Below are 14,016 nucleotides of genomic sequence, written 5' to 3'. Positions count from 1 at the left end.
CAATTGGCCTTTCCTGTCTCGCAGGCACTGCCATAGACGATCCACTCGGGACAGAGTGGTCCGAGCAAGGAACGTTTCCCGAGGGAGAATCCGTAACGGGCGTCGTTTCCTGCTGTATTTCGAGGGTCTCATGTTGATTCGGTGAGTCGAGTAAGGGTGCGGGGGGAGATGGATATCGTGGCGCCATAACCTCTTGGTGTTGTAAGACGTTGAGCAGACGTGCCAACGTGTTTTCGAGGCCCGCGAGGTGGTCCCTGGAAGGCGACCTTCGTCGCTTTCGCGATTTATGAGACGATTTACCCATGTTTATCGAAAGAATATGTAGAAATCTTAAGAAAATATTCACGAGGCTGTTCACGAAACTGTTGAGAGAAGCAGCAACAAGAACATAATGACGATCGCTGCGCGCGCATCGAGAAGGCCCGCATGAGCGCACCACCTCTAGCTTGATTTTAATAACTTTAAAGCTTGTTGGGAAAGCCGCGACGAGGCGCGACTACGCAGTTATATCCGTTTGAACGAAAATTGATATAATTATAATATTCGATTTAAAAATATGTTATTTTCTATCTAATTATTGTTTCCTTTCCATTCAAGAAATTTATTCTTCAATAACAAGAATATATTTTTCTTGGTTGAACTATAATAAAATGGCTTTATTCAAGTAAGTTTTCTTCGTTTAATATAATTACGCAATATAATTTTAATATAACAATATAATTTTAATATAATTAACACAATAGAATTATATTTCAAGATTACCACGTTGAAACTAAAGATACTTTCAAAACAAGAATGTTCTCTTTTTTCTGTGTAGTGTAATGGTAAAAAAATAATCGAATGTTTCAGCCAGGAGATATCCGGCTTTCGACCGCAACGGTAAAAGTGTCTTGTCGAGAGATTCCCGGACTTTGACGGGAAACGATTAAAGTAGTAAGATGGCATAATTTGAAAAAGTTTGTTATGAGATTTATACGTTTTTTCTCATTTATGTCTGTAAATTTTTTTATCGAAACGGAATAAGACACAATTGTTGAAGAAAACCATTAGTACAGAGTGTGCTCTCTATCGGAGTCATTTAGAACTAATAGTTCTTTGCATGCATGCATATATGAAGGTATGTGCTCGCACTTTTTCATGTCGATTTTGTAATACATATTTTCGGTTAAAAATAAAGTCTTTTTCGCTTTCGTTTAATTTGGAAGACTGCAGTGTTTTTTTCCTCTTCTATACAAACCCAACGACAATCAAAACAATTCCCTTACAATTTAGTCCAGAAATGATGACGATTAAGTAACCCAAATAAGGCCTACCTTATTGTTAATGCTTAATAAGTTAAAGAAGTATGCAAAACACAGACTGTACTTATTTTGTTATCGTTTTAATTTTTGATTTAGATAGATTTAGGTTCTTAGTTCTTCGATATCAATTGCATTACATTCTGGACAAGCCATGTACATCGTACATCATCATATTATATTTGTAATACGAGGGGGGACCCAGAAGAAACCGAACTTTTTTTTATTGTTTTTCATTTACATTACAAAGAAAAACGAGTTAGTTTCCTTCAAAGTACTCTCCCTGGGATGCAGTACACTTGTCAAGTCTTTTTTTCCATTGATCAAAGCATCCCTGGAACTCCTGAACTCCGATGCTGTCAAGATCCCTCTGCGAAGCTGTTTTTACAGCGTTAACATCGTCAAAACGCTTCCCCTTCAAGCTTTTTTTCATCCACGGAAAGAGAAAAAAATCACAGGGGGCTAGGTCGAGTGAATAGGGGGGGGGGGGGGAACAAGTGTCCATCCCAGTGAGGCCAGATAACGACGAACACCGAATGCCGTGTGTGCAGGGGCATTGTCGTGGTGAAGGAACCACTCTCCACTCCGCCACAAATCGGGTCATTTTCTTCGAACGTTCTCTCGTAGGCGCCTTAAAACTTCCAAGTAAAACTGTTGGTTGACGATTTGCCCTACTGGAACGAAGGGCAAACTCTGGAAGGGCGCCCAGAACGAGGGTCATCTTCCAGGCTCATTCTGCCCTCCCTAAATCGACGAAACCATTCGTAGACCTGAGTACGGCTTAAGGCTTCCTCTTTGAAAGCTTCTTGAATCATAGCGTAAGTTTCCGAAAAAGATTTCCCAAAAGAAAACAAAATTTGACACAGACGCGCTGCTCCTTCCGATCACCCATTGCAATTTAGCAGACACGTCGAGTAGTGGCCTTGAAAAAAATAGCGGTATGGTCTCGTAGGTGCTTTCTCAACGGTGTCCGTTGGGCTACTGATCGGAGGGGAACTAAACTCGACGCACCTAGCGGCGCAAGGTTCAACTACGCGCTCGGGAGGCGTGGCACCGGAAGTTCGGTTTCTTTTGGGTCCCCCCTCGTATAATATTATATACAACTATAATATTCCTCTTTCTATTGTACTTTCATTAGGTCGATTATAAATAGTCCTATGTCATAACGAAAAAGAAAGATATATTATCTTCGTTCTACATCTCTTCATTTAACAGTTTAATAGTCACGATTACAGATCAACGTAATTAGTTATTTGTTTTATATTTATCTATTCTATTATAATATGTTACAATATGTTACATTATTCATATTACTTCTGTGTAGAACACATAACGGTAAAGTAAGATATTGATGTACTCGTTAGCTGCAATGAAATATTTTTTTATATATATTTTCTATGTAAATTGCACTTCATAATATGCATAGTGATACGTTACTGAGGCCAAACATTCTAAGGATACAAATAATAATCCGCCAACTTTTAAACCGAAATTCTTGCTGCCCCTTTGCAATATAAAAAGTAGTAGTCTTTGAATGTGTAAAGGTGCTATATACCATAGAACATTATATCTGCAAGAAAAAAGATAAATAATGTATTCAGAAATAACAAAATATGGTAAAAGTTCAGAAAAGGGGAGCCCCTTCCAATGACTTTGACCTTGACATATGTTGTCAAGGTCACCCTCCTGAGTGACCATCAAGAGGTTTTAGCCGTCACTCATTGTTCATTAAAAAGTTATAAACAAAAGAAATTTGAAAAATGTACGAGTTAACATTAGTAGTTAAGACGTAATATATGGAGATCTACATATGTCGAAGCATACACTTTCCCAGCATATTCAAAGATTTTCAACGATTAAATAAATTTCAAAAGTATATGCTGGATATATACAGGGTGTCCCATTTTTAAGTTTCCCCTAAAACATTTCAGAAACACTGCGTTAAATCGAAAAATGTTTCAAACAAACGTTCTGTGACTTCGAGGGGGACATAAGACGGTACTATTGGTTTGACCTTGGGTGGCGTTGTCAAGGTCATATGGAGTTCAACATTGTTTTTTTAAACGGAACCCCATACTTTTTATTGCAGAGTCTGATTCTTCGTCGAAAAGTAAGTAACTTTTGTTCGAAACATTGTTTTTAAAAACGCCCTCCTTATCCCGAAAACTCAGGTTCAACCTTTAACGGACCGATGATAATACTCGCTTTATAACAGACACTGAAGTGTTTTTTAGTATTTTACTGTTTACCATCAACATGTGCGTGCGTGCGTATGCGTGTGTTCTACATCCAGCCAACTAAGGCAAGATCGATCACTGATCCAGCCAGTTAAGGCAAGATCGTTCTCTGATCCAGCCAGTTAAGGCAAAATCGTGCTCTGATCCAGCCAGTTAAGATGGTATTGGTTTGACCTTGAGTGGCGTTGTCAAGGTCAGGGCAAGGTCACTTCGAATTTTGTAAATGGAACTCCTAATTTTTCATTGCATATTCTCATAGCTTACCTCGAGAGCTTTTCAAAACACTATAATGAAGTATTTTTTTCATTAAGTACTTTTCGACTTATAAGGCTTGAAAGTTACAATACCCATTACTCAAGTTGTACCATGCGGATCAATTTCCTTGGAATCAATTTCTAAGGTCATGTGAATATTCTCAATGGTGAAATTAACTTTGACTGTAGAATAGGAAAGAACGACAAATTTTCAGACTCCATGTTGTTGGTTACATAATGTCAAGGTCAAACAGTAGGTAGTTCCGAATTATTATTTCAAAGCCAAGAGTGGAATATTCAGAAACGGTCTTTGCTTTAATCGGCTCGAGAGTTTGAGGATTATTGCACTATTACTTTCCCATCTCAATATTAAACAGTATTGGTTATTCTTATTTACTGCAGGATGCGATACATCTCATTGAAAGTTGACTTATCGATTGACAGCTGGTGTCTTTCTCAACTTGTATGAGTCCTTGAGCAATTAGCATAAAGTTTTCTGTTCTCGACACTTCCTCTTTAACTCGTCACGTCATTCGTGAATGATTTTCAAATTTTTTTTGTTTCTAAAATTCCATTGTTGTGCAAGTAAAAACAATGCCCGATTACACGTCGAACGAGTTGACCGACATTCTTCTCATCCTAGGAGAATGTCGACGTAATTACAAAAGAGCAGCAGCATTGTACCGAAGAAGATTTCCTCTACGACAACATCCGAGTCATACTGCAATACGTAAAATTGAAATAAGGATTCGGAGAGGGAATCTCTGTCGACGAAGAAGATGTTACAACGTAGATGATTACGCGCTGAATGCTCGTTTCCTCGTAACTCTGGCGATGGTTCATTTGAACCCTCATGTATCATTACGTGAAATTGAGCGTACAGTGGGAATTCCAAGATCGACTGCTTCTAGATACTTGAAGGCTGCAAAGTACCACCCTTATCATATTACACTAAATCAAGCCTTGACTGAGAATGATCATCGAGAACGGCTATTATTTTGTCGCTGGGCAACACAGCAACTTCTGCACGATGGCGATTTTTCAAGTACGTTTTGTTCAGCGATGAAGCTACTTTTCATAGTCATGGAACGTTGAATCGTCATAATTGTCACTATTGGACTCCAGTTAATCCTCGTTGGATGCAACAAATAGACAATCAGCATCGATGGAGTCTCACTGTCTGGTGCGGAATCGCCAATGGCTATGTAATTGGCCCTTACTTTTTTGATTGTATGGTTAATGCTCAGAACTATTTACAATTTCTAAGAGATATTCTTTCAATACTTCTTGAAGATATTGACCTTAACGACACGGAGAAGAATGTGGTTCCAACATGATGGTGCAGGTCCTCACTATGCCAATATCGTCAGAGATTATCTGAACGAGACCTTCCGTGATGTATGGATTGGAAGGGGTAGTCGAGTAAGGTGGCCAGCAAGATCACCAGATTTAACTTCTCCAGATTTTTATTTATGGGGTTACCTGAAAGATGTAGTCTATCGGGAGAGACCAACGACAAGAGAAAACATGATGGAGAGGATCCGAGCAGCGTGTAACATTATTCCACGTGATGTTCTCTTACGTACTGTTACAAACTTCGAGAGACGGATTCAATATTGTCAACAAGTCAACGGAGCTACGTTTGAACATCTCATCAGATGAGCAGAGAGACAACCTACAAAACTAATTTACGACTACCTTACTTGGCCTTAATTGACTACATAACGGCACGATCTTGCCTTAACTGGCTGGATCAGAGCACGATCTTGCCTTAACTGGCTGGATCAGAGCACGATCTTGCCTTAACTGGCTGGATCAATGATCGATCTTGCCTTAACTGGCCGGATCTGTAATCGATCTTGCCTTAACTGGCTGGATCAGTGATCGATCTTGCCTTAGTTGGCTGGATGTAGAACACACGCATACGCACGCACGCACATACTGATGGTAAACAGTAAAATACTAAAAAAAACTTCAGTGTCTGTTATAAAGCGAGTATTATCATTGGTCCGTTAAAGGTTGAACCTGAGTTTTCGGGATAAGGAGGGCGTGTTTAAAAAAATGTTTCGGACAAAAGTTACTTTTTTTCGACGAAGAATCAGAATCTGCGTTAAAAAGTATGGGGTTCCGTTTAAAATAACAAAGTTGAACTCCATATGACCTTGACAACACCACCCAAGTTCAAACCAATAGTACCGTCTTATGTCCCCCTCGAAGTCACAGAACGTTTGTTTGAAACATTTTTCGATTTAACGCAGTGTTTCTGAAATATTTTAGGGGAAACTTTAAAATGGGAAACCTTCTGCGTGCTACTCGGGGAAGTGACCTTTGTAATGTATGTCAAATTCAAGTCCTTACTTCGTGTGAAAAGTCGGAAATCCATACAAAACCACTGAACTTATTTTGTTAATAACTTTTTAACAAACAACGAGCGACGACTAAAACCTCTTGAAGGTCACTCAGGAGGGTGACCTTGACAACATATGTCAAGCTCAAGGTCATTGGAAGGGATTCCCTTTTCTGAACTTTTACCCAAAATATAATAATAATAGATATATACACGCGTGTGCATTGCGTGTGTAAAATGTAATAGACAAATATAATTATTTTCTTCTATAAGAATATATACATGTATATCTATTAGAGCGGATCAGATGCATAACAACCTGTACCATTTTGCGATTTTTGCAATAATAACCGAGTTATTAACGATTAAATTAAACGAATGAAAGCGCGGCTCGTGCAGCGAGTCCGTTGGTAGGAGGGCCGCGCGTTGTTGGTTACGGCGCGGTGAGGCGCGATGGAGACAGCGATGCCAGAACGCGTGCTTTGAAGCATACGGTGGGGATGGAGTGGGAATGGTCTCGGGAATTGTCGCACGCTTTCTGGCTTCACTATCTCCATCGCGCTTCACTGCGCCCTCCTATCGATGGCCTCGCTGCACGAGCCGCGCTCTCATACATTAATATCAATCCTTAATAACTCGGTTATTATTGCGAAAATCGCAAAATGATACAGAACTTTTCGACTAAGCCCAAAACTTTTCGGCTAAGTCCAAACTATACGCTAGTAACGGGGAATTATGGAGTTATGAGACACTCTATATATATGTATATATAGTAATTTTTTATTTTCGAATTTCATTAAAAAAACGCTACAAACTTTTGTTATAAAGCAATATTCATCTTAACACGCGCGCGTGCGTGTATGTGTGTGTGTGTAGAGGGGGGTATGTGAACATCATATTAATAATTATTTATTACGTTGTGAAAAATATGCGGTTATAATTATCCGTAACTTCTTGTCCAGCATAATTCGATAAAAACATGTACATGAATATGGCTGTTATAAATAGAAAGTGAATTAGAATTTCTACAATATCGCCTTTATGTGATACAAGCTGAAAAATCTAAAACATTATATTATAATTAACATATTGTATATACATCTTATACAAGGTGTTCCAAACATCCATACCGACCATACCGACAAACTTCAGGGGGTTATAGAGGACACCAAAATAAGCAACTTTTATTAATATACAATCAATAAATGAAAACTGCTGAGAGCGAAGCTGGATGTACGTGCTTATAATTTATTTTATTAAGTAAGTCCGTGATATAAACGTTTCAGTCCACTCGTTGGACCATCTTCAGTATCCTACAACAATAAATACAGTATAAATCACATCTCATGTTATAAATCGTTAAAACAATTCTTTAATACGTACCAAATCTAACATATATAAAAAATCCTATAGTTCTATTCATAACGTATTTACAAAATGTAATCCTATCAAAAAATATTTAATAATATAAGAGAACGTCATAACACCATCAATAAAATAACCAACAGATTCATACTCACGTATCCCCATTCGATTACAATTTGTCGTCAACTTAGCGCAATACATAGAAATAAATTCAATAAAAATAAATAGTAGGATGTCAAAATATAAAGCAACAACGATGAACAGATCGCTGATGTCAGACATTGGAACTCTCACTTGTAACGCAATATATAACTCAAATGAAGACTATCGAATACATGATACCGAAAACATCGTCGAAAACATTGGCCGTTTCCTTCTCAAACCCTAATGATGGAGAATCATCTAAAATTGAGATCGTTCCATCACAGTTTCAGTCTGAGGCGCCAGTTGATAAATTGCAAGATAAATGGTTTGTTAACAAGTCTAATACTCATATACCTATTGAAGTTCGATTGCTGGTACAATTAGGGGATAGATTTAATATGCCGACGACAGGGAGAGAGAAGGAAAGGACGATTATTGAGTTTATTAAACATGTTGAGAATAACATTGTCAGATGTGATCACGCAGTTCGGCAGTCGGTCAGAAATCAGTCCACACGTATTTTAGATAGGTATGGTTCTGACAACTTGAAATCGACTTCGACTGACAACATGTTGTTAAAATGGTCTAGAATAACAAAGAATTTTATGACAGAACACTCGGAAATATTGTTTACCAGAGCTGACAAGGGTAATGTTACGGTGGCGATTGATATTAATGAATATAAGTCGAGGATGATTGAGATGTTGTCTGATAGTGATACCTACATTACAACAGATAAAGATCCAACGAAAATTATTATCAACAAATTAAGAGATCTTTTAGTTAAGTGGAAAAATAACGGGTATATAAATGAGCCGAAATATAAAGCTTTGTTGTCAACGGATGGTGTTCTCCCCAGAGCATACGGTTTACCTAAGATCCATAAGGAAGGCTGTCCTTTGAGAATTATTGTTTCGAGCATTGACAGTCCTTTGTATGCGTTGTCGCCATTTACACATGAAATTATTTATTGTAATATAAGTTCTCCAAAAAGTAACATAAAAAATAGTTTTCAATTGGTAAATGTTCTTAGAAAAACTGAATTGGAAGCTGAATTACAGTTTGCGTCCTTAGATGCGGTTTCTTTATTTACAAACATTCCTACGGACCTTGCGCTAAAAAGTATTGAGAGAAGATGGAGTTCTATCTCTGAGGGTACACCAATTCCGTTGGATGAATTTTTGATTGCTGTCAGATTTGTTTTGGACTCTACGTTTTTTACTTTTAATGGTCGCACGTATAGACAGATTTTTGGTACTCCCATGGGGTCTCCGGCTTCCCCGACTATTGCAAACATAGTTGTGGAGGACATAGAAGAGGAAGCTATTAGAAGATTTGACTTTTGCTTACCAGTTTATTATAGATATGTTGATGACATCTTATTTGCGTCGAAACTTGAATATTTTGATTTTATTTTGCAGACGTTTAACTCTTTCCATGACAGATTACAATTTACGATTGAGTCTAACAATGACGATTCTATTAGCTTTCTGGATGTGTCCATAGTCTTCAAGCAGGGGAAACTTGGTTTGGATTGGTTTCGTAAACCGACATTTTCGGCCAGGTATCTCAGTTTCCATTCACATCATCCCATTGCTCATAAACAAGGTGTTATTTCAGGTCTAGTCGATAAAATTATACATATTTCAGATCCGCGATTCCAAGAAAAGAATTTAAAATTTATGGTTAATATGTTACTAGAGAATGGATATCTCTCCAATTTATTTTGTGTAATGTTCGGGATAGAATTAAAAAACATGTATATAGAGGTTTGAATGATAGTGAGAATAACAAAGAAAAAGGATTTTTTGTGGTTCCATACGTTAAATCTATTTCAGAATCTTTCAGTAATAAGGTAAAAAGGCTTGATTTTGAAACGTCTTATCGGCCAATGCATTCGTTAAGAAGGTTTATTGGTACGGGAAAAGATTCCGTTAATAAAATGTTACATTGTAATGTGGTTTATAAAGTTTCATGTAAGGATTGTGATGGATCTTATGTGGGCCAGACTAAACGCAAATTGAGTACTAGACTTAAAGAACATAGGAATGATATCAATAAAAAGTCAGGATCTCCATCAGTAATATCTGCACATAGATTGGAATTTGGTTATGAGTTTGAGTAGGATGATGTGAAGATTTTAGATGAGGAGAAATCATATAAAAAAAGATTGATTTCGGAGATGGTTAATATAAAAAGACAGAAAAAACCATTGAATTTACAGAGTGATACATTGGGGTTACCGGATGAATATTTTCCTATTTTGAATTTGTCCCCCACTCTTTAAACTTGTTTTCCGTGTCTGTTTGTCTGTGCGATTTTCGGTATCATGTATTCGATAGTCTTCATTTGAGTTATATATTGCGTTACAAGTGAGAGTTCCAATGTCTGACATCAGCGATCTGTTCATCGTTGTTGCTTTATATTTTGACATCCTACTATTTATTTTTATTGAATTTATTTCTATGTATTGCGCTAAGTTGACGACAAATTGTAATCGAATGGGGATACGTGAGTATGAATCTGTTGGTTATTTTATTGATGGTGTTATGACGTTCTCTTATATTATTAAATATTTTTTGATAGGATTACATTTTGTAAATACGTTATGAATAGAACTATAGGATTTTTTATATATGTTAGATTTGGTACGTATTAAAGAATTGTTTTAACGATTTATAACATGAGATGTGATTTATACTGTATTTATTGTTGTAGTATACTGAAGATGGTCCAACGAGTGGACTGAAACGTTTATATCACGGACTTACTTAATAAAATAAATTATAAGCACGTACATCCAGCTTCGCTCTCAGCAGTTTTCATTTATTGATTGTATATTGTTTGAGCTGTTCTCACTTCGGTTTTATTAATATACCGATACCCGAAAATGAGCCGTTTTTGCAGGAGAGTAAATTAGTTGGATTTATAACAAATGCTCAAAATGTTGCCCATTTTCTTCTATACACAGATGGCATCGTCGGTTCATGGATTCACGGATCCTATGGCATATCCCGGGAATAGTTTGCACATGTTCGCAAGCGGCCATGACTCTTGCGAGAAGATCTTCCTCCCCAAGTACAGGAGTCTCGTATACCAGAGTCTTCACAAAACCCCAAAGGAAAAAGTCGAGGGGATTAAGATCAGGAGATCGCGCAGGCCAAGCTACGGGACCTCCTCTCCCAATCCATCTGTTCAGAAAACGCTGATCCAGATACTGGCGTACGTTCAAACTGAAGTGTGCAGGTGCTCCGTCATGTTGAAACCACATGTCTCGTCTTATATCCAAAAGGACATTTTGTAAAAGTCCTGGTAAAATATTTTGTATGAATTGGAGATAAATGTGAGCATTCAAACGAGGTGGCAGCAAGTATACTATCAAATTCTCGCCCACAATACCAGCCCAAATGTTGACGGAAAATTGCTGCTGGTATCTTGTAAAGCGACAGCATGGAGGATTTTCATCATCCCAGATATGGTTGTTGCGACTGTTGAAAACATCATCCCGAGTAAAGCATGCTTCATCCGAGAACAACACAATTCTTCCGAAGTTAGGCTGGATCAAATTGCAACTCAAAAACCATTGACAGAAAGCGATCCGATTAGTCTCCAGGATTCAAACCTTGTACTCTTTGAATATGGTAGGGATGAAGAAGTTGTTCATGCATAACACGCCATACTGTTGTCGTGGAAGCCCCCATATTATGCGAAATTGCGCGAACACTTGTGGAACGTTCTTCTTCTACGCGGTTTGGGACTTTTTCTTCGAACGCTATCATACGTGTTGTTCTTGGACCAGCACCACCACTGCGCTTTAGGTTACCACTTTCTCGAAGGCGACGATGAATAGAAGCAAATGTGCTATGATGAGGTTGACGGCGATTTGGATATCTTTCTTCGTACAAGCGTGCAGCTTCTCTTCCATTACATCTCGCTTCGCCATAAATAAGATGCATGTCAGCTAGCTCTTCAAAAGAAAAATTATTGTTCATTTTGAAGACGAATTTCGTATTATTGTAACAGACACTAACGTTACTGAGGTAATCAATCAAATGGGAGATTGTTGTCAATGTCTTGTAAGCGTACCTCGTAAGTGGATACTCACGGTGTTTACTAACAGAAATCGTTCGACCGAGCGATTTCGGGAATAGTTGCGTTTACTATCAATGATAAACATTCTCATCTTTCTTTGAAAGAGAAATCCAAATCGTCGTCAACATCATCATAGTACATTTGCTTCTATTCATCGTCATCTGTGTATAGAAGAAAATGGCCAACATTTTGAGCATTTGTTATAAATCCAAATAATTTACTCTCCTGCAAAAACGGCTCATTTTCGGGTATCGGTATATTAATAAAAGTTGCTTGTTTTGGTGTCCTCTATAACCCCCTGAAGTTTGTCGGTATGTTTTTGGAACACCCTGTATAGTCATTTTATTATTTTATCTGAATTAAATATTTCATATAAATGAAACAAATATCTTACAACTTGTCAGTTTTCTAATAGTTACTTAGTTATCTGACTTAATAGTTAAGATAAACAATGTTTTTGAGAAAGAGAGGAAAGATCAAGGGATAATATTTTGCGTCAAGTTTACGCGGCAAGTGCAACAACTTCTAATTGAGTGAAAGTCGTGTCAATTTATTCGACTCAACATTTAATTTTAAGTTGTAACATAACGGTTTGAAATCTCGATCATGAGTAGTCGATTCGTTTACTGCTTAAATATTACTATGAATTTATATGTGCTGCTAACCTAATCACGTAAAACGGTACTTATCACAGTACATATGTATTGGGTTGAGTAAAAAATAATTTCGTATTTTTTGGTCAAAGTCAAAAACAAAATTTTGATATTAAAAAATAACTTTATTAAACAATGTATGCACCATTTTTTTCAATAACATTTCGCCATCTTTCAGGTAATTTAAGAATTCTATCCTCCCAAAACTTCCCAGTATTCTGAGTGAAAAATTCCTCAAGGTGTTGTTTGCAAGCTTCCAAAGAAATGAAATTGTTTCCATTAAGCGAATTCTGTAACGATCTGAATAAGTGGAAATCTGATGGTGCCAGGTCAGGTGAATATGGCGGATGAGGCAAGACGTCCCACCCAAGCTGCAATAATTTTTGACGGGTTGCCAAAGATACGTGCGGTCTAATGTTGTCTTGATGGAAGATGACACCATAACAATTGCTCAATTCTAGTCGCTTCTCGTCGATTGCTGCCTTCAACTGGTGCAGTTGGGAACAGTACTCCTTCGAATCAATTGTTTGATTTTGTGGAAGCAGTTCATAATATATGATTCCTTTCCAATCCCACCAAATACACAATATGACTTTTTTTTGTGTGTATGTTTTGCTTTGGTGTGGTTTGCGGCGGTTCATCTCGCTTCCCTCACGATCTTTTGCGCTCAACATTCTTGTATACAATCCACTTTTCGTGGCCCGTTACTATTCGTTTTAAAAATGGATTGTTTTCGTTGCGTTTGAGCAATGAATCGCAGATGGAGATGCGGTCCATTAAATTTTTTTTCAGTCAAATTATGAGGTACCCAAATATCGTACCGAGACACGTAGCCAAGTGAGTGCAAGCGGTTCACAACGGTCTTCTGAGATACGTTGACAATTTGTGCGATATCTCGTGTCGTATAATGTGGATTATTTTCAATCAACGTCTTGATTTGATCATCATCTGCAACCAATGGCCTACCTGAGCGCTTTCCATCTTCACATGTCGTATCACTAGCACGAAATTCCGCAAACCGGTTTTGGCACACACGTTCGCTTACGACATCCTCCCCATACACAGCACATATCTTTTCTTTAGTTTGCGTTGCGTTTTTCCCTTTGTGAAAATAAAAAAGCATCAAATACCGAAAATACTACTTGTTTTGCTCCATGTTTACAATGCCACTAAATACAAACTACTGAATCGATTTTGATGAATGATGACTTTATACACACAGGAAAACATAACCTTTCAGAAAAATAATGGTAATGTCACATCTTGAGTGAAGTTAGCTGCCAATATCTTTTCTTAATGACATCTACCCAAAATACGAAATTACTTTTTACTCAACCCAATATTAATGTGCTGAAAAAGATGTTTTTAAAAATAACCTTTTTATAAAAATACAAAAAAGACGTCAATTACACACGGCGAATATTTAACCTATTTTTCTATAAAAAGAATATCAGAAATTGGCACTAATTAAACAAATATTGCAAAACGATAAAACAAGCTTGGTGTTGTTAATTTTTACTGTTTATAGTATAATAATGGAAGAATAATATTAATTTATTTCTTTAAAATGTTAATACAAGGAAAGGAAGAAAAGGAAAGAGAAAAAGTAAAAGAGACAAAGTACTA

At 37.2% G+C, this 14,016-nt stretch overlaps 1 protein-coding gene across 2 annotated transcripts in view; it reads right to left on the bottom strand.

The window, feature by feature from the left end:
• Positions 1 to 2,458: 2,458 nt before the first annotated feature.
• LOC109611533 (odorant receptor 4-like) overlaps positions 2,459 to 14,016 on the bottom strand; it is a 69,582-nt gene continuing 58,024 nt past the window's right edge. For both annotated transcript variants that reach the window (XM_026973142.1, XM_026973141.1), the window contains 3 exons: positions 7,053 to 7,198; positions 2,736 to 2,868; positions 2,459 to 2,662 (listed from right to left, as the gene is read on the bottom strand). In XM_026973142.1, the coding sequence (XP_026828943.1) occupies positions 2,609 to 2,662; positions 2,736 to 2,868; positions 7,053 to 7,198 (333 nt within the window). In that variant the 3' untranslated portion in view covers positions 2,459 to 2,608. The remainder of the gene's footprint in view (positions 2,663 to 2,735; positions 2,869 to 7,052; positions 7,199 to 14,016) is intronic.

The sequence above is a fragment of the Ooceraea biroi genome, chromosome 10 (genome assembly GCF_003672135.1).
Source record: "Ooceraea biroi isolate clonal line C1 chromosome 10, Obir_v5.4, whole genome shotgun sequence".
NCBI lineage: Eukaryota > Metazoa > Arthropoda > Insecta > Hymenoptera > Formicidae > Ooceraea > Ooceraea biroi.
This window is presented reverse-complemented; position numbering and strand designations above follow the sequence as displayed.